At 35.6% G+C, this 26,893-nt stretch overlaps 1 protein-coding gene across 1 annotated transcript in view; it reads left to right on the top strand.

Annotated features, from left to right (window-relative positions):
• Positions 1 to 26,398, top strand: part of TPO (thyroid peroxidase) — a 69,767-nt gene extending 43,369 nt beyond the window's left edge. The window contains exons 11-15 of the mRNA XM_072410094.1: positions 5,302 to 5,510; positions 15,604 to 15,822; positions 22,892 to 22,991; positions 25,132 to 25,267; positions 25,787 to 26,398. Of these exons, the coding sequence (XP_072266195.1) occupies positions 5,302 to 5,510; positions 15,604 to 15,822; positions 22,892 to 22,991; positions 25,132 to 25,267; positions 25,787 to 25,825 (703 nt within the window). The 3' untranslated portion in view covers positions 25,826 to 26,398. The remainder of the gene's footprint in view (positions 1 to 5,301; positions 5,511 to 15,603; positions 15,823 to 22,891; positions 22,992 to 25,131; positions 25,268 to 25,786) is intronic.
• The last annotated feature ends 495 nt before the right edge of the window (positions 26,399 to 26,893 follow it).

Here is a 26,893-nt window from a genome sequence, read left to right as displayed (position 1 = left end):
AACAGCAGAAAAAGGTGACTTTATCTTTTTTATGATTTCTACACGGCCTATAAGGTCTGTTTGCTGTAATGAGTGCATTCCTATCACACTCATCATGAATCTAGTTCAGAACTAAAAACCCCATGCAGCACTTAGCAGCAGATCCACTTTTTACTTTACAGCTATATCAACTGTCCTTAAATCCATTCCACCTGATCCACATTATTAACAATACATTATTTCAGTAATGTGCCACTAGCAGCTGCTTACAAACAAATGTTATATTTTAGCCTACTTGGTTATAAAATGACAAAATATAGGACAATTTAACCTTAATGGTACTTATCATCCTCTCTATTTTCTTTAGAAATTGCAAAACTGTTTAACAGAATGAATAATAAAACAACACTTATTGGCACTTATTAAAGTTGCGAACTCTAGACTCTTCAAAAGTGACAATCAGGTCTGATTGCAATTTTATGTTTTTAAAGATGCCAGCAATACTGTAGGAAAAGCATTAGTACATGTTGTGATCACATTCTAGAGTTTGTTCATAAAAACAGTACCGGCCACTTTAATTATAAGGTGGAATAAAAGTACCCCTTATTCATAAAACTTTCCTAGGAATCTGATGTATTGCTCTTTTATAAATGCCCCAAAGACTTGTCTATCCTTTGTTTTCTGTTGCTTACCTTAGTATCCAAAATAGTAAATCTTCTAAATAATTTTGTAAATGTATCAGATTGCTGGCAAACAACAACATACCAGTTATATGGAATCTTTTCTACACTAACTGGCTAGAAATGTGTCCTCTTTTACTGACTTCTCATTAGTGAGAAAGATTTGGTGGCAATTAAGGGCAGTGAAGGAGAAATTCAACACAGTCGTGTAGAAGGCTCCCCCACATCACTCTTCCATTGCCGATGTGTCGCCAGCGGCAAAGATGTATGGGTCATCAACACTGCTGATGTACAGATATCTGCCTGTACATTTTTCAGTTTTCGTTATGTTAAAACCAGAAAAACATATTGGCACCTGATCTGAGTAGTGTCTTCTATCAAATGCAGATTATGCTCTGGCATTTACTGATATCAGGAGGAAAAACCTCTTGGACTTTCAATACCCGGCAACATATTAAAAACTTTATTTGATTTGAGCCATATCTAGTTTTCCTAATTTATACAGTTTTTTATTTGGACTGGTCTGAAAAAAATTTACTTCAACCAGAGTTTATCCATATTTTCAACGTCAAACCAATGCAATATCTCTTTTGTAAAAAAAATAACTCCCTGGCTCCTGATGTCGTTTTTGTTTTAGCTCTATACGGTACATGTGCCATGTAGTGTAGAGCTTGGCACTGGGTGCATTGGTGCTACATACAGAGTCAGTCAGCAGAGGCAATGTGCATGTAGGGGTTACATCTCAGTGGCTACCCAATGGCCAACCAAGAAGATCTCCGGTCCACAGTGGAAGTGTGGGGAAGATTGTGGTTTGCTAGGATGTAATGATGACAGGATTCTGGACCTGTCATCGCTGCATGTCACCTGCATACAACTAAGCCTGTACCATAATTGGCATGTATACTGTGGATACTTGCTGAGGTTTTTAGAAGCTCACTACCCACATATGAGTTTGGTTCACTACTCACCTTAGAGCACAATGTATCCCCCAGAACAACCATATCAGAACCTTGACTCTTGAGTTCTTTCTCTCTCAAATATTTCTATGCATATCAGGAGATATAAAGTAGCTGTGGATGGAATATCTAACTGAGGCAATATATTGCAAACATCGTGGCCTTCATGTAGGCAACAAATTTAAGAAAAACGAAGTGTTAAAAGAAACATTTTGCTTTCAGGACTGAACTCCTTGAATGAGTTATGGTATTGTTCACTTCAAGCAACTGTAACACTGTGAACTACAAAGAGAGACATTCTGAAGCTATTGTGACTTAGTCATCAAATGTGACGATTTGAAGAATCAATCGAAATGAAAAAATAAACTTTCTGTAATTCCAGTCTCAATATCAAACAGCAAGCTCCCTACTGTGTTGAAAACACTTTATGAATATATATTGGTTGGAAAAAGGAGATCCTAAAGTTGAGGCAGACTGAGCGTACCTTGCAGAATGATCTTTTTAAAATACTAATGAACTTTGAAGAAATACTCTATGCAGAGTTAATTTCCCTAAGATTAGGGAATCAATTCTGGCTAAAGCATGCTCAGTGAAATAGACTTTAGCATAGAAATCTCTAAAGAAAAACTTATTCTGAAAACCAATTATCGATCTTCCGGGGGAGAAACCAATCCTATATAGATAGAGCTTTCCATTATCACTGATTGTTATGGTTAGTAATGAAATATCAAAGCTAAAATGTGGAGATTATCTTAGTTCAATTCTTTCAGGTTTGATTTCATTTATGGAAATTGGGAGATATCATTTTATCCATAACCTCATATCACAGACAGAACATATACAACACATGCCCAGTTAGATTTACAATGTTTTACAATGTTATACTCAAAGCGCTGAAGCTTAACCCAAAACAGCTAATAGAGTTTCCATGTAAGTGTCCTTTTCCTATTTGATATTAAAATGATTTAAATAAGGCGCCTTTTTAAGTAAATATCAAGTTCTCTTTTTATTGTTTATTGTGTATATGAACCTCATCACATGCATGGCTCCAAGACCTTTCTAGAGCTGCCCCGACTCTGAAATGGTTTTCCACAACCCATTTGGCTTGCTCCTACTTTCTGCTCCTTTAAAGGATCCCTTAAAACCTTTTTAAACTTACCTACCTGTCTTCTTCTGTCTCTTAAAACCCTCACTACTCACTCACCAAATTCATACCCCCCCCTATTGTATGCTGCTTCCCCACCTCTTAGATTGTAAGCTCTTCGGGGCAGGGTCCTCTCCTCCTTCTGAGTCACTGTCTGTATCTGCTTTACTGTCCTCTTTTACTGACTTCTCATTAGTGAGAAAGATTTGGTGGCAATTAAGGGCAGTGAAGGAGAAATTCAACACAGTCGTGTAGAAGGCTCCCCCACATCACTCTTCCATTGCCGATGTGTCGCCAGCGGCAAAGATGTATGGGTCATCAACACTGCTGATGTACAGATATCTGCCTGTACATTTTTCAGTTTTCGTTATGTTAAAACCAGAAAAACATATTGGCACCTGATCTGAGTAGTGTCTTCTATCAAATGCAGATTATGCTCTGGCATTTACTGATATCAGGAGGAAAAACCTCTTGGACTTTCAATACCCGGCAACATATTAAAAACTTTATTTGATTTGAGCCATATCTAGTTTTCCTAATTTATACAGTTTTTTATTTGGACTGGTCTGAAAAAAATTTACTTCAACCAGAGTTTATCCATATTTTCAACGTCAAACCAATGCAATATCTCTTTTGTAAAAAAAAATAACTCCCTGGCTCCTGATGTCGTTTTTGTTTTAGCTCTATACGGTACATGTGCCATGTAGTGTAGAGCTTGGCACTGGGTGCATTGGTGCTACATACAGAGTCAGTCAGCAGAGGCAATGTGCATGTAGGGGTTACATCTCAGTGGCTACCCAATGGCCAACCAAGAAGATCTCCGGTCCACAGTGGAAGTGTGGGGAAGATTGTGGTTTGCTAGGATGTAATGATGACAGGATTCTGGACCTGTCATCGCTGCATGTCACCTGCATACAACTAAGCCTGTACCATAATTGGCATGTATACTGTGGATACTTGCTGAGGTTTTTAGAAGCTCACTACCCACATATGAGTTTGGTTCACTACTCACCTTAGAGCACAATGTATCCCCCAGAACAACCATATCAGAACCTTGACTCTTGAGTTCTTTCTCTCTCAAATATTTCTATGCATATCAGGAGATATAAAGTAGCTGTGGATGGAATATCTAACTGAGGCAATATATTGCAAACATCGTGGCCTTCATGTAGGCAACAAATTTAAGAAAAACGAAGTGTTAAAAGAAACATTTTGCTTTCAGGACTGAACTCCTTGAATGAGTTATGGTATTGTTCACTTCAAGCAACTGTAACACTGTGAACTACAAAGAGAGACATTCTGAAGCTATTGTGACTTAGTCATCAAATGTGACGATTTGAAGAATCAATCGAAATGAAAAAATAAACTTTCTGTAATTCCAGTCTCAATATCAAACAGCAAGCTCCCTACTGTGTTGAAAACGCTTTATGAATATATATTGGTTGGAAAAAGGAGATCCTAAAGTTGAGGCAGACTGAGCGTACCTTGCAGAATGATCTTTTTAAAATACTAATGAACTTTGAAGAAATACTCTATGCAGAGTTAATTTCCCTAAGATTAGGGAATCAATTCTGGCTAAAGCATGCTCAGTGAAATAGACTTTAGCATAGAAATCTCTAAAGAAAAACTTATTCTGAAAACCAATTATCGATCTTCCGGGGGAGAAACCAATCCTATATAGATAGAGCTTTCCATTATCACTGATTGTTATGGTTAGTAATGAAATATCAAAGCTAAAATGTGGAGATTATCTTAGTTCAATTCTTTCAGGTTTGATTTCATTTATGGAAATTGGGAGATATCATTTTATCCATAACCTCATATCACAGACAGAACATATACAACACATGCCCAGTTAGATTTACAATGTTTTACAATGTTATACTCAAAGCGCTGAAGCTTAACCCAAAACAGCTAATAGAGTTTCCATGTAAGTGTCCTTTTCCTATTTGATATTAAAATGATTTAAATAAGGCGCCTTTTTAAGTAAATATCAAGTTCTCTTTTTATTGTTTATTGTGTATATGAACCTCATCACATGCATGGCTCCAAGACCTTTCTAGAGCTGCCCCGACTCTGAAATGGTTTTCCACAACCCATTTGGCTTGCTCCTACTTTCTGCTCCTTTAAAGGATCCCTTAAAACCTTTTTAAACTTACCTACCTGTCTTCTTCTGTCTCTTAAAACCCTCACTACTCACTCACCAAATTCATACCCCCCCTATTGTATGCTGCTTCCCCACCTCTTAGATTGTAAGCTCTTCGGGGCAGGGTCCTCTCCTCCTTCTGAGTCACTGTCTGTATCTGCCTGTCATTTGCAACCCCTATTTAATGGACAGCATTGTGTAATATGTTAGTGCTAAATAAATACTGTGTATTAATATTTCTATTATTATTATTATTATTATTATTATTATTATTATTATTAATAATAATAATAATAATAGCCTGCTCTAAAGTTCAAACATCTATCATTTTAAAAGTTGTTAAAAGTTGTTACATTTTCACATATATCTTTATTTGATTTTTATTCTACCTCACAGGTTTTGGTATGAAAACCCAATGGTGTTTACTGAGACTCAGAGAAAGGAACTTGAGAAGAATTCTCTTTCCCGTGTGGTTTGTGATAATACAGGCCTAAGCCACGTACCACTTGATGCCTTTGTTACAGGAAAATATCCAGAGGACTTTGTATTGTGTGACAGTGTGCCCAGCCTAAATCTCAGTGTTTGGAAGGAGGATATTAAACAAAGTATGATACATTTACTACATATTGATTTTTTGCTATTTGTAAGAGTTTTCAGAGAAATTACTAGCAATTGAAATATTCTTTGCCATAATTTGCAGTGTGTGAAAATGTACACTCATTTTTTTAAGAAATTGTAAAGTCCTAAAACAATATCTTATAAACTGACATGCATATTGACTAAATATTACATGTACTGCTGTCTTCCCAAACGTAATACATTCAATAGCTGTGTACCATTTTGGCTCAAGTGACTCAGGAAATGTTTTCCAAAAGGTACTTTTGCTTTCTTGACACCTGGTGAGAAGCTCTTATTGCCACCCAGAAAAATTAGTGTTTTTACTTGAATCCCCCATGGCCGGTTCTTGATTGGTGACATTTCCTAACAAGGAGTTAATCTCCATTCTACCATATCCTATATAGTACACCATGCTAATTGGAGGAATGGTATTTTTGTGTTGTTCCCATTACCATCTAGGTTCTTCTGACAGAGGACATAATTGCAAATTATAAACATTATTGTAAACTTTTTAGGGTTGACTGAGGATAAATAGTCCAATGGCCTGCATGCAGTAAATTCACTGTCATAGCAGATTATTGAAAAAACTGAATAATTGTTTATAATAGATTTACCAACTGCTTGAAAATGCCTGGGATCCATTCCATAGGGGTTTTAGCTGTGAATTAGGTACAGGATCACTTCTAACAACCATCAGCCAGTGGGAACACTACTGGCTTTGCATATTACGGAATGGCTGGGACGTGTTGCCATCAACGTTCCTATTGTTTGATGATTGTTATGAGTGGTGCAGTTCCTGAAAACCACCATTCACATAATGACAGGATGTGATCATACCAGTAATGAGCTTTGTTCGTACAACATCAACTTCAAATTATGTGTTAAGTCAAACTCTTTGTTAGTCTGTCAAGGAAATCAATGGAGTACCAAACCACCATTTTGTTCAGGTACCATTTATTACAGAGCTTTTCAATGAGAATCCTGCTGCTGCTTAATGATAATTGAATGAAATATCAAATACTTGTATTGTATAACAGGCACACATTCACATACTGTTCATTCCCTGTACTAAACTTAGAACTATCTCTATGTTTTCTGTATATAAATTTCAATTTCATAACAACAGTACTCACTTTTTCAGTGCGCCCGTGCGTATGCCAAAAAGCACTGTATTGTCTCTGTCATTATTTCCCTTTAACAAAATTTTAGGCAGTAATGTTTTTAACTGTAGGTTCAGTCACAACTTTTATTATAACCCCTATGAAGTTGATACTGCTATATTATGTGGACTACTTTGACCTTTAATACCAGGCTGGTATATGCCAAGGGCTTTGACCATAGTATCTCAATATATATATTGTTGTATTAGCTTTAAGTTGATCTGCTCTGATGGACAGGATGAAAGCTAAAAGTAAATGTTGACCTTAAATCAACCACAAAATAAAATGCAACACAAAATGTCCCAAATTAAAAAGGTAGCAAAGAAAATGATTGCCAAAAGAGAGAGCAATCAGAACTAAAGCACATTTCCCCAATTATGCTGAACCTCTCACAATTAAAGTGAGGGGGCCGACAGATAACAAATCCCCCTTTTGTGGCCTTTTTAACCCTGCTGACATTAAACCATATAGTGCATTATGGTTTTGAACCATTTGTCAAATCCAACATAATTTTGGTGGGTTTATGAAAACACTTGGGTTAAAACCATGCTAGTCCCTCAACTCTATTTACAATCTTATGGATCAGTGTTTCTTAATCAGGGTTTCATAGGAACCTTAGGGTTTCCCCAGAGATTTCAAGGGGTTACTTGAGCAAAAACCAGTTTGGATTTCTCAGGTCAGGTTAACTGACTCCAATTATTTTTTTCTACTTTATTCCATCCTTCCCACTGGTCAGCAATGTAAGTGGCATTCCTCCCACTGAATACCAAACTACTATACTGTGTGCTGTGCATATAGTAAATATAGTAAAAGTTCCCAGTAAGTAAACTAAAAGTTTCATGGGTTCCCTGATCTAGGCATTGGAACTGCACATAAACCTAATAACGATGTATGATGGGACTTTTGGGGCAACAATATTAATACTCTCCTAATCACAAAATTGCAAGGACAAAAAATTTACTATATTCATAAAATTATATCCATCTGCCAATGTAATTAACAATTACATAGCTGGTAGTGCCACCACAACTAAACACCTTTATCCCGACTTGACACATTTTGTAGAATCTTTTTCTGCTTCTTCAGGGGTATTAAGATGGGTAACAGAAATAACTTGCTAAAAGAAACATAATGGTTTATTAAAACAACATTTTTGAAATGTACAGTCTTAGTACAAACAACAGTAGAGGTAGCTGAGAGTCATCCAGTCTGCAAAAACAGACCAATGTTGGTAATATAATAAGTAATTAGGTAATTATACCTCGAGATAGCAAGCAGGGGGTTCCCTATTTGTATTCCTTAAATTAAACAAGTTTTTTCATATCAGGTTATCAGACATAATTGAAAATAATTTTCTAAAAAAATATTAATACCTCTGATTCATTTACTTAGCTGAATAAGATATTTATATTTTATCCCAAAGACTATATTTCATGACATCCCAATTTATCAATGTTACTACTATTCTTAGAACGGATTTTGAAAGTCTTTCTTTGAAAATAGATACTTGCTTTAACAACAATTAGTCTGTCAAGGAAATCAATGGAGTACCAAACCACCATTTTGTTCAGGTACCATTTATTACAGAGCTTTTCAATGAGAATCCTGCTGCTGCTTTATGATAATTGAATGAAATATCAAATACTTGTATTGTATAACAGGCACACATTCACATACTGTTCCTTCACTGTACTAAACTTAGAAATATATGTTTTCTGTATATAAATTTCAATTTCATAACAACAGTACTCACATTTTCGGTGCGCCAGTGCATATGCCAAAAAGCACTGTATTGTCTCTGTTATTATTTCCCAACATTAGGCAGTAATGTTTTTAATTGTAGGTTCAGTCACAACTTTTATTATAACCCCTATGAAGTTGATACTGCTATAATATGTGGACTACTTTGAGCTTTATTACCAGGCTGGTATATACCAAGGGCTTTGACCATAGTATCTCTTCTACAAGCAGGGGGTTCTTTATTTGTATTCCTTAAATTAAACAAGTTTTTTCATATCAGGTTATCAGACATAATTGAGAATAATTTTCTAAAAAAAATATTATTACCTCTGATTCATTTACTTAGCTGAATAAGATATTTATATTTTATCCCAAAGATTGTATTTCATGACATCCCAATTTATCAATGTTACTACTATTCTTAGAACGGATTTTGAAAGTCTTTCTTTGAAAATAGATACTTGCTTTAACAACAATGCCTTTTTTAGAACAGATATAAAATAGTATGGTTTATGAAAGAATAGCAATCCTCAAGTCAGATTAAACCAATTGTTGTCTAAATAACAATTATATATTGTTCAATAAAAGTTGACATAAATAGGAGGCATGATATAAAACAAAGCCTTCCGCTTACTTATTTTTATTGGGTGTACATTACATAAATAAATGCCTCCTAATAGTGGCCAACAGCCGGTATTGTGGTAATATTGTTATTACTGGAACTGGTGAGAATGGTTCCATTCTTGAGGTGGTAACAGCCACTAAATTCATGTAAACATGGCAGGAGCAGACATACATACTCAAGCATAAAGGTGCAGAGGAACTCGGAGTTCGCCCCATGTGACTGGCTATTATATTTTGACATTGCTATATGCATAAGAATTTTTACAGAAAAAAGAGAAAATCCTCTAAGAAACATAATGAATAGATTAGATATTTAAATCTTAAAAGTTCTCTGCCGAAAAAAACCTTATTCTATCTAAGCTCACTAATAAAACTTAAAAAAGCAAAGTTCCACATGCCTATACAGCATACGTCAATAGCTTGCCACAGGTGTAGAGGATCTTGGGCTGACCATTTAAGAAGCCTAAAATGTGGTCTTGGACAAGCCTCTTAAATTTATGTTCAGAACTAAGAAAACATAAACTCAGCCTTGTTAGCTGTAAACCATATCAGCCAAAAGGCATCAAGTAAATATTATTTTATTTTTGTTTTAAGAATTATTTATATTGCCTTAGGATCAAAGTTTTGAGAAATGCTAAAACTGTCTGGGTATGGGCAAAATATTCTGTTTCTAAATGTGTGTGTATTTTTGAGTTATGTTTAAGATAATCTATGTAATATAAAATTTGTGATGCTTTACGTAATCCTTTTCCAATTTTTCCCAACTTGTTTTGTTGGATACCCAGTCTGATAATCCAAAGCAGTGATGCTTAACCAGGGTTGCCAGGGGTTCCTTGAGCAATGAGCAGCTTTTGCCTCTCAGGTCAGTTTAAGTGACAGCAATTATCTTTTTTGCTATATGTAAGGGTGACATCCTTCCCACTGAGCAGCAATAATATTGTCATCAATTGTGTCAAATTGTCAAAAGTGACATCACTAAGTGATAATTTCTAAATATGCATTATGACTTTGGCCATAGGTAAACTGTTAATTTGCCATGTGTGTTTTTCATATTTATTTGCTTTGTTCTTGGAAAGCTGTAAACCAATTGATTCCATAACATCTTGTTGGATTTGGGGAATAATTAGTACATCAACCTTGTTTCCACAAAGGCCTGAAGCAAAGTAAAGAAAGCAAAGAGGTGAGGGTCTGCACAAGAGGCTGAGAGGACAGAATAAAGGAAGAAAAAGATTTAAAAAAGGTTGTAGGGTAGGATTAGTTGGTATGTTGCAGTTGTTAGGGGAGTGGTGGGCAGAGTAAGTAGGGGATACAGAGGAGTTAGTTAAGTTGGTAACACGTAGAGGAGGAAGAAGCTTTACCTCCCACCTTCCACACTGGCTTGGCTGGTTTGGGTGGTAGTGTTTTGCCATAGCATCATTGTGTTGGCCATGAAGGGGTTTCTTTAGTTTAAAACAATAAAAGGTAAGAACCCACTGGATGTATGATGGTACTTAAAAAAGTAGAATCTGAAATGGCATTTCGGTGTTGGTATGACCAATAGGACTGCGGATACATGTGTGATTGTCCCTAAGGCAATGACAAGAACAAAATAGTATCCACAGAAGAAAAGATATTATGTTTGTACCTTCATGCTTTTACACCATTGAGAAATTGCAAGTTTTAATGCTTTAATGTTCAGTAAAGGGCTGCTAAGAAAAGTGAAAATGGGACATTTTAAGAATGCAAGAACTAAGAAGGTAACCCTCATCTGCTATACCCAGGCCATGTGTCCTCACTTCCATCAACGCAATTTTTGCCCTGCATTTGCGTTTTGATGGAGACTTGTTACAATGCTAAGAAGCTATGTTTATTCATTTCTATTTACTTTATTGGCCTGCACAATGCAAAGATGTACCGTCAAAAACAATGTTATTTTTTTCTCTTGTTTACTGTAAAAAAATAGGCACATTAGAAAGCATATATGTGTATGGACATAAACAGAGGCGAATAAGTACCATATAGTAAATAAACAACATTCTTCTTCAGAAGTAGTAGAAACTTGGGTAGGGATTCTTGCTGAACTATTTTTTGCTGTAGCAGGGAACAGGTTAAAAAAGTTTGGCTGTATTGATTTTTATATAGCTTTTTATGGCCTAACCTGTATCACTGACAACTGCCTTCAATTTCAATTATATGATGAGCTCTCCAGTCAGCTTCTTTACTGTTAGCTCTATACTAAATAAAATCAGGAGAAGGTGCCAAGTGCAAATTGAAGATGAGTGAGTTTATATCAGTGTTTCCAATGTGTTCTCATCTTGTAAAAGTCTGAATATTCCCTACTGCTATCTAAACAAAGCATTCAGCTATGGACGTGGTATCTTGTATTATAATAAGTCTTAGAATACCCGCTTTACTTGTGCATTTAGTGTACATACTGTGATAAGAATTATACATCCGTTTTCTGTATTCTAGCCATCATAAACCTGTCAGTACTACAAATGTGTCAATAATACCACAAAATGAATAAAGGCACAAATGCCATGCATAGTTACTTTTTTATTTCATAAAAGAGTGCTAGGAGCAAGGTACCCAATGTACATTTCTATGCCCATGAGCACCATGCAGGATTTTAATGTACTGATTTGACTTCAGTAAAGTGAATTTGGAATTGGGCTGCTATAGGTCACTGAACTCTGCACATTTTTCTCTTATGAGAGAGTGCACAAAAAACAGACAAAAATGTGTTTGGAATACAGAATGCCAGACATAGCTTTCTATGAAATGTCCGATGTTAATGTGTATCACACACTATGGGCCTGATTTATTAAAGCTCTCCAAGATTGGAGAGGATAGACTATCATAGGAGAACCTTGGTGATCCAGAAAACATGTCATAGATCTTGTTCAGGATTGAAAACATTTGCCAACTATTTTTTAAGAATTCAATTTAAGGTTTGCTGAAATACTCCCATGACAGTCTATCTTCTCCAGCCCTGGTGAGCTTTAATAAATCAGACCCAAGGTACAGTATACTTGACCGTACTGTAAAAAAAAAGCTTTAAAACACAATAAGATTTTATAAAAAAAATAATTCCCAGCAGGTTTTAAATTAAAACAGCACCTCTGTTTGCTCCCAGATTTTTCCCAATGTACTAAACCATTCTGGTATCCTGCACTGGTCCTTTCCTTGGGTATATGGCACCCAATGTGAAATTAAAAACATTTGCTAAATAATAGCAAATAGTTTTAGGAAATCCATTCCAATTTTGCTAGATCACCCAGGTCCTCCCATGATACTCTGTCTTCTCCAGTCTTGAAAAGCTTTAATAAATCAGGACAATTTTACATTTTACAGTTTACATTTTACAAATCCATACACACTTACGCATACTTCCGTAATATACCAGATTGCTCAGTATTTAAAATTCACATTTATTGTTGCATTCTGCTTTAATCAGGACAATAACAAATATTGCAAATTATTATTAAATACTTTAAAGCTCAGTTAAAAACAAAAGAATTCCATCACTTCCAACTGCAACTTTGGTTCTAAAAAGAGATCTGAATAGAGCAAAACAGATCCTTCCCCTTCTGCTAAAAGAGACAGAATCATTTTAAGGCTACAGAGCATAGGAGTGTACCTTTTCATGTATTTACAAATAATTCCAGGGGTTGACATCAACCACAAAAACACACTACAAAGGCCACCAAACCGCATATATACAGGGGTGCTTTTTCTGAACTGATTTATCGGTAGAAAAACAACGTGTGTCTGAACACTATTATACTATATTGTAAAAGGCTCCGTACACACATGGGCAAATATAAAGTAAAAAAAAACAATTATACAATACAATAGTGAGAGTGCTCATGATATAAGTGCTATAGGAAAAAGGATGGTACCGTTGCACTTTAAAGAAACTATCAACAGAAACTGAAATATGTTATGCTTTTGGAATTAATTAAAAGATGAAAATGTGTGACTGTAAACCATGACTTTGCTTCCTATTTTACAAATTAAATATAAGCCATATAGTAATGTATAAATTACACACGACAACAATAGTAATATATGCTCATTTCACATTTAAGTCATTTATGCATTCACAAAGATATATATTTCAGATCTAAGATGAGGATAGTTGTAAAACAGGGACAGATGAAACTGCACACAAAGGTTTTTTTCCTAAATTATTAAAGTAAATCGAATATACAAATTACAATGTTTTTCCAGCCTCAATCAATTTTTTTATTTAAATACATTCATAGTCCTCTTCCTCCTCTTCTACCTCTGATGGAGGTAAAATAATAAATGCAATAATGTAATAATTTGCCATTGGTCCCTGGCTGGTCCCCCACTGGGGGCCTGATTTATTAAAGTTCTTTTAGATTAACCTGGGAGAACTTGGCTGACCCAGCAAACATGAAATGGATCTGGTTCAGAATTTAAATAAAATTGCCAACTAATAGCAAATGATAAATATCTATTCAAGGTTTGCTGGACCCCCCAGGTTATCCCATGGATGATCCTCTCCAGTCTTGGAAAACTTTAATAAATGAGGCCCAGGGTGTTCGTCCTGTAAGATGACCAGCACTGGGTTGCAAAGTGATGAGCCTTTGGGGTCCAGTTGCAGGGGATGAATATTGTAGCCTGCATTTTATGTAACTATATTACTGTAACTGGATTTTATTTTAAAAAGCTGATGATTTTTTTTCTTTTTTTAAAGATGCTATAGATGGGCTGTCGACAATTTTGCTTAATAATATACTTACATGAAGTTATGTGAAAGAAATTAAAAGTAGGCAAAGAGTTTTTTTTAAAGCTATAAACAATGTAATTTCTTTCCATAAAAATAATAGGAGAACAATTAGACATTAAAACGCTCAGCACACTTAATTCAATTTTATTATGGAAATATAAGTAGTGTTGTTTGTAAGAAAGTTTGTAATGCAGTGAATAATTTATCATCTAATTTCTGATACATGGATATTAGATGTATAATGGATCTTCTGTGACTTGGTCAATAAATGCCTCAGTGACTTCCAATATAATTATTTTTAATAGCACTGTTATGAATATTACATTTTACAAAAGAATTTTATGACCAACTAACACACGAATCAGCAGACCAAAAATGTCTGCAGAATCAAAGAAATCTTGTGATACTGTTTTCTTTATATTTAATGTAGGATCAAAATAAGAAAAAAAATGATAGTGTGAGGCCCTGGTCCAGTACCAGTGCTAGACAGACGGCAGTCCCCAAATCTAATCCTACATTATTCACCTATAGCAAGCCCCCACTTAGCCTCAGGAGGCTAGAAGTGCCCTTCCGGTACACAGGTGCCCCCAGGACTTCTGTGCACAGGGTATGGCATCTGGGGAAGGACCTACGGAGGACCAGGAGCCCACAGATAATGCAGTACCAAACCTAATCTGGCTATTTGACTTTCTGGTGGCTCCAAGCACAAACCAGGCCCAGACAGCATTTTTCACAATATATATTTACAAACCCTCCAACTGTACCAACTTTCAAACATGCATTTGCCAATCAGGTACAAGATTTCTTCATATTCATTAATAGCTTGGTGAAGGGACTTTCAGGTGGACTCTCCAGTAGGTGGCAAAAAAAAAGTCATACAGTGATAGGTTGGTCAATGCTAATCTTCACACATAGGGCCTAATTTATGAAGGCTCTCCAAGCCTGGAGAAGATAGACTATTATATATGGACCCGCAATTTCCTGCTGTGCCTCATTTTAGGTGTCTGTTATTATTTTTGGTCTGATGTATAGACAAAATTTTATTATTTAGTTATACTGTATTAAAATTTCATCTACCAACATCTTCCAACATCTAAATAATTGCATTTGTTATTTTGAAGAGCCTATTTCTAAAGACTGTGTAAAAAATGAAATAGGCTTACAGGTCTAATTAATATAAATGGTGGCAGAGTCAAGATTTCCTTGTTCCAAATTATACTTTGCACAGCTAAAAATACTTTTCATTCTGCTATAATATATGTCTCATTGACCTGGTTTGGTGATATTGTAGGTATTCTGCGATTTGAGCAATGAGCAATTTTCACATCTCAGGTAAGTTTAATTGCCACCAATGTTTTTTTTTGGCTCCCTGTAAGGGTGGCATTCTTCCCAATGCCCAGCAAAGTAAAAGGCATTTTTTCTAATGACCACCAATGTAATATAATGTGAGCTATACATAATAATTATAACAGGGATTCCCTAAGGTCCGAAAGTTATCTCAAAGTTTCCCCAATGTTTAAAAGTCAAGAAATGCTGTTCTACAGTCTAACCTACTGCTTGAAAAAATAGATGCTGCACTCAGGGCAGTAATTAGAGGGGAAATCTTCTACCTCGTAGTATTGTTTGGAATTATTTGGAAAATTAAGGGGAGGGATCTGTTTGGTTGCTGTAAATTGACATATCTCAGTTTTCCATTTTCTATAAACTTTTACTGTCCTATAAATCAGTTGTCTTTTATGGACACATGATTCCACTGCAAAGTCATTCTTGGGCAACTGTAGTAGAAAACCCTACAGGCTGCATATTTCAATCCCTATTAACCTCATCTTTTTTTAAAATACAGATGTTTTTTACACCAACTGCCACTAGTACTTATAAACCATTATTGTTTTTATGTTTCTTTAGATATCAATGAATGTTTGGATGAAGCTAATCCCCCATGCCATTCTTCTGCTTCATGCAAGAACACACCAGGAAGCTATGAATGTATGTGCACAGATCCATACCAACTTGCTGAAGATAAAATGACCTGTATAGGTAATACATTCTAAAACTTTATTTACTTGCTGTGGGATCTGCTGCAGCTCCACTCTCCCTTAAACATATGTGCTTAAGTAGCTTCTGCTGCCTCTAGTTAATCATAGAAGACTGTGCCAGGAATAAATGTCAAAGAACTCATAAAACACTGTCCTCCTCTTCTGGAATACAGCGTGGTCTCTAATAAACACATCCCTGCCAAGCACCAGCCATTCCATGAATTTTTTAGGTTTATTTAAGGTGTCTGTTTACAGAAATTACTTTGCAAAATGGCACATCTGCTTCTTGAGTGTCATCCAAAAATGTATATTGTAATGATTAGAGCTTAATGGAAAATGTCCACCAGCAGACTGAAACCATTAAAGTGCAAGATAGATAAAAATGCAGTTTTAAAAAAAACTTTTGTTAGTGAAACAACAATGAAAGTATGAGTTAAACCAAAACTTTTTTCTCCTTCATTTTGAATTGAGTGGGAAAGTTAGAATCTCCTTTGAGTTTTTATTGATATCCGAAGCTCCATTAGTGAGATTTAATTTCCCATCCTACTATCAACAATAAAAGACAGAGAGTGAGAGAAACCCTCCAACAGCAATGGAGACTTCTAAAACAATGAAGAAAATCTTTCACTATGCAAAAGTCAAACCCTTTATTCCTTGATCTGTGTCGTGTGCAATAAACTCCAGCAAGAATTCTTTGAATCTGATACATATGGGGTTGGTGAGTCTGCTTTTTGTGTTTTAAGTATGTGATGAAAATAGATTTAGTGGAAGAATCTATGTAGCTACCATGAGACAATCTCTTGTATGTGTACGTCTTATATTGGTTCACCAGAATGACCAAGAATACGGTGGAGCCAAATGTGAAGCCAAGTCATTCTGTATTCTCAATACTCTGTAAATGGACGGAGAACTGGCTTAAAGACGCATCCAGAGAGTAGTGATTAATGATTCATACTCGGAATGGTCTAAGGTTATTAGTGGTGTACCCCAGGGTTCAGTGTTGAGACCGTTACTGTTTAACATCTTTATAAATGATATAGGGTTTAGGATTAAAAGTACAATTTCTATGTTTGCAGATGACACCAAACTGTGTAATGGAATTATGTCCATACAGGATGTCGATAATCTACAAGCAGACCTGGATGTAATGTTTGATTGGGTGGCCAAATGGCAAATGACATTTAATATAGATAAATGTAAATGTATGCACTTGGGGAATAACAACATGCATGCTTCATACTGTCCAGGGGGAATACATTTGGGGAGGTCAGAAATGGAAAAGGATCTGGGGCTCTGGTAGATCATAGACTTAATACCAGCATGCAATGCCAAGCTGCAATATCTAAAGTTAGTACTTTATTTCTTGTAATAAAAGAGGAATAGACTGCAGAGATGGAGACATAATCCTGTGCCTGTACAAAGCATTGGTGAGACCTTATCTGGAATATGCAGTCCAGTTTTGAGCACCAGTTCATAAAAAGAACATTGTGGAATTGGAGAGAGTGCAGAGAAGGGCAAATAAACTAATAAAAGGAATGGAGGAGCTCAGCTATGAGGAGAGATTAGCTGAACTGAATCTATTCTCCCTTGAGAAGGAACATTTAAGGGGGGAAATGATCACCCTGTATAAATATATAAATGGTCCACATAGAGAACACTCTTCCCAATTATATTAGGATCATCCCTGATTTGAGTGGGAAAAAGTAAGGGTTTTGGTGACAACCTTTCAATAAGCAAATAATTTATGTAAAATCATATACATCTTTATTTATTACATATAATCAAAGGAGTTTAAACAACAAGAGAACTTTACTTAAAGTGTACCTAAACTAAAATGGTTTCTTTACATAGGAGGATAGACAACTGTTTTATATAAGGGAAAAATTACCTTATTTTTTTTTTTTTTGGGGGGGGGGGTTGGGGAGGCTTGTAAAAATTGTATAATTTTAGAACAAAAATGAACTGAAAATAAACCTTGCATAAAATACAATATATTAGTCAAATAAATATCAATATTGCATATTTTGGATATTGCAACAAGATAGGCAAAGGGAAAAAAGGATACCCCAGATTTTATCAGTAGGTTCATAGGGCTCTAATTTTAAAACAAGCAATCAGACATCCCCTCAAACATTTCCTCACGGGAATCTTCCAGGTTCATGTGTTTCAATAACAGTATTTGATTTCCACCAGGGAGTGTTTGAGAGAATGTTAGATTTACTTGTTTTATGATTGAGCCAATAGTTTTCTTAAGCCAAAAGGCACAACCATATATAATCGTGAAGATACCAATCAGGAAGTAGGAAGTAGATACTACTATCCAGTAGTAGAACCACCTCCATTTCTGATGTTCTTTGTGGACCATGTCAACTTTTTCAAACCTGCCATCTAAATTGAAAAAATGTGTGAACTATAAAACATATAATAATGTATCACATCTATACATGACTGCTGGGTCCCTGGAGTAGCCCTTTTCCTATTTTGACTTTATTTGCTTATTTGTGGATGTGAGACTTACTATATAAATGATATTTGCCATTTTGGCATGCCTATGACCCTCCCATTAAGGCACAGAAGACTCATATATTGGCAACTACTGTCACTACATTTTATTTTGCATTTAAAAACAACTTCCATAAACCTTAGGAACCATATAAAGTCTATTGCACACCATACCCACCTTTTTCACATTTACTTCAATGCATTTTGTGAAACAATTGTTAAGATTAGAGTTTTTGTTTGTTCATATATACTAAGTATGGATTTACTCAAATGCTTTTCTGTACCATTTTTGGGAAATGTTTGAACTTTTAGAATGCTTGCTCATTATTTTACTACTTTAACTATCTGACTGAGTGAATTAACTTACTGAAACCCAATAATTGAATGAGTTGTCTTAGCCATGCTGCACTCCAACTCTAAGCAATGGGAAATAATTGTCTAAATATATGTAATTGAATGCTGCAGTTAACCCCAGAAGGACTGGAAATAGAACATTAGAAGATAAGATTATTAAATGTATTATCTCAGCACCACATATTCTTTTTTAACTACAGATCAATAGAACAGATAGCCTTTGGGGCAACTAAAAAATGAAACGACAAAATCAAAGTTATGTTACATCAATGAAATGTGAAGCTTAGTATATCAATGAGCAAAATTTGGTGCTCATAAGAGCAGATTAAAATCTCCATCATAATCAAGTTCATAATTTAATCTTGTTACCAACCATGGGTTGTTTTAAAGGATAACGGCTTTGAATTGGTGGTGCATATTAGCAGTTTTTATTCATAGTAAAACATTTTTTAACAGTGTATCAGTATCAAGGCAGTATGAGAGTTTTTTAATAAATCACATTTTTGATAACTGTTGAAGCATAAAGATGGCTACACTGCTTTATATTAGCATCGCCTTTACATCGTGTGACTTTTACAGAATTAGTCCACCATGACTGTTATTGTTAGGACTGCACGTCCTAGCAGGATTACCCAGGGCAGGGGGGCTAAGTGTCTAACCGGTCCATCATCGCCCAAGGATGGAAGGATCAGTAACCCTAGTTGTGACCGGACTACTTTGCTGCAGGGAGAACAACAGGTTATGGCCACCAGGCTTTCCCCACCAACATGGACAGCCAAGATCAGGTAGTGAGTAGGCAGCTAACGAGGAAGTTTAGATAGTTAGGGCAGGCAGAAAGACCAAAAGCGTGGTTGAGGTCTGGCTAAAAATGGCAGTGTATAACTGGGCTAAAGCTGCGTACACACGTCAGATTTTTCTCGCCCGATAATCGGCATCAGCTAGATATCAGGCGAAAATCTGGCGTGTGTACAGTCGGCGTCGTCCATCATCCGAACGACCGTCCTGGCGGATCCATGGATGATGAACGACGACCGATCCTAATGCAAGGGAAGGGGGAGAGCGCACAGCAGGGTGCCGCTCCGTCGCTCTCCCCCTCCCCTCTCCATAGAGCATACAGCACCGTTCATGCATCGTGTAGTCCTTTGTCGTTGGAAAGGATCGTGAAAGATCCTCTCCAATGACAAAAATTGCACGTGTGTACGCAGCTTAAGTCTCAGGTAGCAAGCTGGGGACCCAGCAACCAGAGCCTGGAACAAGAGAGGTTTAAATAAGACTAACAGTCAATAGTAGGACAACATTGGAACCAGGACCTAGTCTGCTCATTGGCTGCAGCACTAACTTAATCGGAAATACCTTAATCGGTGCACAACCTTAGAGTAAGTGCAGGGGATGCTGAGAAAGGCACATCCATGCCCAGCTAGGACTGAAGATGCCGCGAATTGCTGGACAGATAATCTAGATTGTAAGCTCCTAAGGGCAGGGCTCCTCCTCCTGTGTCACTGTCTGTATCTGTCTGTCATTTGCAATCCCGATTTAAGGCACAGCTGTGTAATATGTTGGTGCTATATAAATCCTGTTTATTAACAATAATCTAAGGGCAAAGACATAATAGATATGTACAACAAAACTACAACAGCCATTTTTCTTTTACCTTGACTATGTCCATAATTCATTTATCCTTTACCCTCCATAAATGTTATATTTCTATTATTATTATTATTATTATTATTATTATTATTAAGACACCTAAAACAATACCTAATATTTAGGTAATATTTTAGGTGTCTTCTAATACTATTAATATAGGCAAATATGAAAAAGTTTGTTTCCAATATGAATTCAACTTAAACAATGCATATATAGTTCAGTTTGAATAAATTCAAATAACACTGATGTTTGAGTAAAATTAGGGTTTTACCAAAGACTCCCCTATAATATCCTAGAACACCAATGAATGGCCTTGGGAGGGACAATGGACTCCGGAATCCATATTTGGTGCTTGCAGAATGCTAGATATCTTTTTGAATAGCTGCAGTGCATGGTATTTGCTTTACCAAGATCATACAAAAGGCAGAGACACACTTTATGTGCCATTTCAGGGGGTGATCTCTATGTTGAGGCTCAAGCTGTTAAAATACTCGTGCTTGGTTCCCAGCAATCCTAGTATTCCTTTTAGAGCTTCCTTTACCTCCACAAACTCAGCACCCTCCCCTCCATCTTCTCTAGTTAACTGTAGAAAAAGATGCTATTGGCTGAAAGAAAAATCCAGACACCAAGGTACAGTTACATGTAATTGCATATCACATGGTGGTGCCTGCCAATTACCTTGGTACTAAACTAGTTGTTGATAAGTTATTGTTTATTTTAATGAAAGCTACAAATACAGTTATAATACCGACTGATTAATTCATTGTGACTAGCCTTTGAATATGTTTAGCATCATTTTTCTCTTTAGAATCTATTACCACAAAAAAATATGTTTTGAAACTCAGATTCATAGACAAAATGTTTCTTTCACTTTGAAACAAGTGACTATTAAAATAATTGTACTGCCAATTTGACTAAATAAATGTCACTATTGATTTTCATTAGTACTTAGCTTTTAGGAGAGAACAAAAACAACAGAGGTAACCTATTTTGCATGACAAAATATTTCACCAGTGCAGTTATGCCTGAAATGAAAATGCATTGGGACCCTACAAGATAATCTTTTTTTCAGAGCTATTATGAGAAAAAAAAAAACTGGCACTGTTCAATAGTCTATCTACATAGCTTCCTAAAAACAGGCAGTCATTTGTACCTTTTCATTAGTTTGATAATAAATGTTTCCTAGATTGAATTGCCTACCATAGATATTGTCATTGATGGTGTATAATATGCTATTAAAAAAACTCCACTAGGCACAGTTTGCATCCAAACTGGTTATATAATTTGTTCTAGTGAAAAACTAACATTTTCTTTTTAAAGCAGACATTGAATCAAAATGCAAGGTCTTTTATTGTGTAGACTTCCTCCAAGCCTTCCACCTCAATGTTTTAAAGCACATAAAACAAAAACAACTACAATAAACTACAAAAAATCAAGTACACATTTACAATATATTCAGATTTCTTTTGTATCATCTCTGTTGAAAGACCTGTAACGGATAAAAGAATACCTGGTTGAAATAAACTTAGATATGAAAGTTCTAAGCCATGGTCAGTGTACTTTTCTCTAGTACCACTATAACATAAAACCAAATTATTTTGTAGTCCAAAAGAACCAGAAGGACTATCTAGACACACATGAGATAAACCAGGATGTGGTTTGCACTTAGTACATGGATATAACAAAATATATTTAGCAGGCCAAAAGAAATCATATAAGAAAAGCTTATACGTTTTAATCCCACAAAATGTTGTTCGAGAAATGAGAAGGCATGTCTAATGAATTTTTGGATTCTTAGTTCCTTGACTGTAACCCAAGGAAACACTTGGCATTTCCCCAGGGGGTGTGCACAGACAACTAGCATTTTTATGGAAGCTGAAGATTTCTGTGGGCTGAATAAAGTGTTATATAGTGCCACGGTGTTTGGTGGGCATGGTGAAAGGTATACGGTCAAAAATCATATAGCGACAGTCCTTTTTGAATCTTTGCCTTTTTTACAGCTCTTAGTATTTGTGTACATTACATATCAGAGCTGCAAAGCAAGCTAGATTAATTTATAAAAAAACATCCACCTGTTGGTGCTGCAGTCCGGGATAAGGACAAAAATGACAAAAACCCACTTCCTGCATTAGATGTGTCTTTGTGCAAGAAGGACTAGAGGCTGCTCTTCCTGCTCATATCATATTCATATTGCTGTAGCATGCACTTTGGTAAGTTTTGTCCAAATTTACAACCGTACGCAAATACCTGGAGACAGATTTCTCCGAATCCAGCTATGGGTTAGCTAAAAAGACATCAGTTCAGACACAGCTTGCCTTGAGGTAGGATACGTCCGTCAGAAATAAAAGACAGCTCAAGAGTGAAGGTAAGTATTGCAGTAAAGCGGCTTTAATTTTGACTTGGGCTTGACTTTTTTTTTAATATCTGCTGCTTTTTTAATGGTAGGCAATTAAGATGCATCAGGAGGCTAAATTTAATGACCAATAGCCACTTTTTTTTAAATAACTTTTTCTTTTTCAGACTGGAATTGCTCTTTAAAACATTAAATGAACACTTTGTATTCTCAGATTCTGGACGCCTACCTCGTGCTTCTATAGTATCAATCATTCTAGGTGCTATCCTGCTTGCTTCTTGGGCTGTGATGTGCTGGTTTTTACTATACAGAGGGTAAGTTGCAGTTACATATGTACAGCTGTGCTTTCTACTTATTGTGCATTTGTTTACTGTCAATCAGTGGGATAACAAGTCTCACCTGCAGATGACTGACAATGTAATGTCACTATCCTGCCAGTATTGCTATGCCCCAGTGAGTGTATGCATGCCTTTACATCTGTATCTGTGTAATTCTACCTGAGTTCATGGGGCTCCATCTGTCATTTCTCTCATCTCTGGATAACATTGTCAATCTTTCTCTCTGTGTGTTTGCCACAGAAGCCTCATATATATTCATTTGGACCTGTCAGCCTACACATGTATGTGCACAAAAGATAAAAAAAAGAGTCAAATTTAATTTCTTTGAAACGTATGCCAGATTAAATATAGTCTTTACCAATGTATTGAAATAAATATAATAGTATAGCTATAACCTTACTAATGTTGTAAAAACACAGTTTAACCTAGTTGAACAAATGATTCAAATGTACCAAAACTAGAGGTTTCATAAAAAATATAAATGTATATTTAATAAGGTATGTTGTGGTAAAGTATTTTCTAGAGTATTATGGGGTACTATACTAGGGGGTCACATCAACTGTGTTTGCAACTTTGCTGTATAGCAATTAGAAAAAAAGAATATATGACAAAAACAAATCAAGCATCTACAAAAATAGATAAATATAGTTTTATTCCAATCCACTGCGTTCAGCTAAGTGGCAAAAAAACAAAACATAATAATACAAAGGAACACCAGTGCAGTCCATTTACAAAGACTAAATTATAAAACATTACAGTGCATCAATAGACACAACTGGAAAAGGCACATTCGTATGCGTGCCCTTTGGGAAGCTACTTGTGTTCACGTATTGCCATATGATGTGTTAGGACAAGTCAACTGGCTGCCTAATGCCAATCAAAAATTGGACCTACACTATTTTTGGCAAAGCACCACAATGCATTGGAGAATTGTCCCATGTAGTAAAAGACCCTTGTATTATCGCAATATTTATATAAGGTCTGGCCCTTTTCTGAGAAGTCGAATTTAGTCATTGGCATTTACTATAAGCAATAAAGGTGCATAAAATATAGTAAGTTATTATTTTTTATATGTGCAAGTAAGTATTGATAAGTATTTGTAAGTATTGATAGATACCATATATACTCCAAAATAAACAATCCAAGAATAATCCAAGCTACTATGTTTGTTTACCTGAGAATACAGAAAATATTCTTTGACTTTAATTTCTATACCTATGCAGCAGTCACTGGTAACATTAAAAACAATAATCAATAGAAGTGCAATGACAATTGTTATGAATAAAAAATCCATGAAGTGTTATTTTAAAAAAGAGAAATGAAAAGCAAGGGCTTGTTTTGTTTATTTTTATTCCACCTTTTCCACAGGTAATTAGTTTTACATTTTGTGTTGGTTATGATGGGTCTCTAGTAGATAGTAGACAGGGGTCCCGTGTCCCCAACAGGAGTTTGTTACGCACCTTACATTAGGACACAGCGCCATCTACTGGTGGTACTGGTATAAATTGAATCAAAAATATAAATTTTTTTTCTAATGGTATTTTGAAGGCAAAAACTCTTGGTTTATACTCAAGTATCTACAGTAATATACAAAACTAAATTATTTAAAATGTCTAAATACAGTATTTGATATTACATTGGAATGGAGAAAGTATTACCTAGGAATAGGAATAAAGTAAAAACTGTCTATGAACCCTGCAGTTGTATGTTGCGAAAGCTGTGTAAACAAAAGCCTATCTTCATTGGTATCCTAGGTTGTCTTTATGTCAGGTGTCACAAACCTTATGTAGAGAAAAGTTCCAACCATGGGCAGCAGTTTTTCCATGTAGTAAAAAGCACATCAGTAAAACCAAACTGGGAATTTTCTTTGACTTTTTTGATCTGAATTCTTGTTGTGGGTAAATTACTTTCATGGTATTAAATCTGGAGGGTCAGCATGACAGTCTTTTTACTAGTATTTGAAGAACTATGTCAGCAATGACGACCAGTAAATTGCATCTCATGACAGGTTTACTTCAAAATATTGTTGACTTATACTGCAGATATTGTTGCTTCCTTTCTATTTTTTTGTAAAGTTCAGCTTTTTAATATATTAATATATTTTTTTCTGTCATAGAGAACTTCTCTTCAAACCTTCTGTGAAATCCAGCAGTGGTGAAGATCTGACAGAATCATCCTTACAAATAAATTGTTCTAAATGTCATAAAATATCTTTGTCCTTTCCATCAATTCCTTTAGAACAAATCCATAAGGTATGCCAGGATGTATAATATTCATAACAAATTTCCGAGCAAATAACATTTCCAAAATGTGCTTTTGCATGCTAGGCATGACAAATATGTAATATATAAATCTGTAACATTCACCATATTGGCCCAATACGTCAAACCTTTAACAAGAACATTATGGGCCTGATTTATTAAAGCTTTACAAGGCTGGAGAGGATGCAATTTCATCAGTGAAGCTGGGTGATTCAACAAACCTGGAATGGATTTCTTCAAAGTCATTTGCTATTTGCTAGCAAATGTTTTGAATCCTGGACCAGATCAATTCTAAGTTTGCTGGATCACCCTGGTTCACTCATGAAATTGTATCCTCTCCGGTCTTGGAGAACTTTAATAAATCAGGCCTTATATCTTTAATCTGAGGCATGCACAGGCTGCAGCATCCTGAAAACACAGTAGTAGTGATTTGTTCTGTTTATAGTCCTAAAGTGTACCTGTACTTTGCCTGCTTTTTACTAACTTTGTTTATGTTTTTTTTATTTTTAGGATACAAATAATAGCCACCATATATTGCTTAATGTGTGATACTGGAATACTTTATGAATGCAGAAGAAGAATGTACTGCTTTGAATAAAATTCATTTATAATTACCAAGATCCAGAAGTAAATCTGTCCTTCACTTTACCCCCCATTTCCCAGCATATCCAAAGCTCATTATCACCTTTTCTTAGTTTTTTACCTGTTTACCTGCTCCATTCTCACACTAAGGTATAATTCCTGAATTCTGATTTCATCTGAATCTCGACTTTTCTGCTCTTAAAATCCAACTCAATTTCAAGTTTCACAAATTCCAAATTTTTTAAGGGGAAAGTCAAAAATTCTTAGTTTTGGGGGTTTTATTGTCACCTTATTTGCTGGGGATGTCTGGGGGACCATTTTCCAAAAGAGAAAAAGCATGTCATTAGGGTCAAAACTCAATTTCAAATTATAGGTAAGACAAGCCAGTTTTAAAATGTAAGCTATTGCTGGCCTCTGACATTTACTAATAATTGTAAATTCTCTGAACATAGTATTGTCACAAAAAATTGCTGTAGGGGGGGGGGGGGGTGCTATATCATCCTTTCTCACATTAATTTTAGTTATGGTATAGTTTGAGTATGAGGGACAAAAAATATTTATACAGAAAACAAGGGGTCAATTAGCATCAGAATATACTTCATTAGCCACAAATCCTTGCAAATACAATATGTTTTTTTCTTAAGTCAATCAAAATCTTTTCTGTAAATGAGACACTTTCACACATTGCTAAATTTCACTGCAAGAAAATCCAATTTGTAAAAATAGGCAGGGTGACAATTAAAATGAAAACAATACAATGCAAAAATGGGAACATTTATAACATAGCTGTATAATGTGTTAAAACGTGTGTTTTATTGTAAATAAAAAAAGTTTCAAAGTATGTGTGGGGTCCCTCCTCTTTTGTTTAAAACCAGACCCATAGGTCCCAGGCTTCCTACCTTTCTAGATAGGAAAGGAGACAGCGAACATGCGTGCCCCTTCTCCTATCCACAAAAGATTTTTTGACAAAAAACAGGCCCCTCTCTGCCCCTAACAGTGGCAAGGGCAATCGATGGGGGAGAGGGCCTCTTCCCC

The sequence above is a fragment of the Pyxicephalus adspersus genome, chromosome 4 (assembly GCF_032062135.1).
Source record: "Pyxicephalus adspersus chromosome 4, UCB_Pads_2.0, whole genome shotgun sequence".
NCBI lineage: Eukaryota > Metazoa > Chordata > Amphibia > Anura > Pyxicephalidae > Pyxicephalus > Pyxicephalus adspersus.
This window is presented reverse-complemented; position numbering and strand designations above follow the sequence as displayed.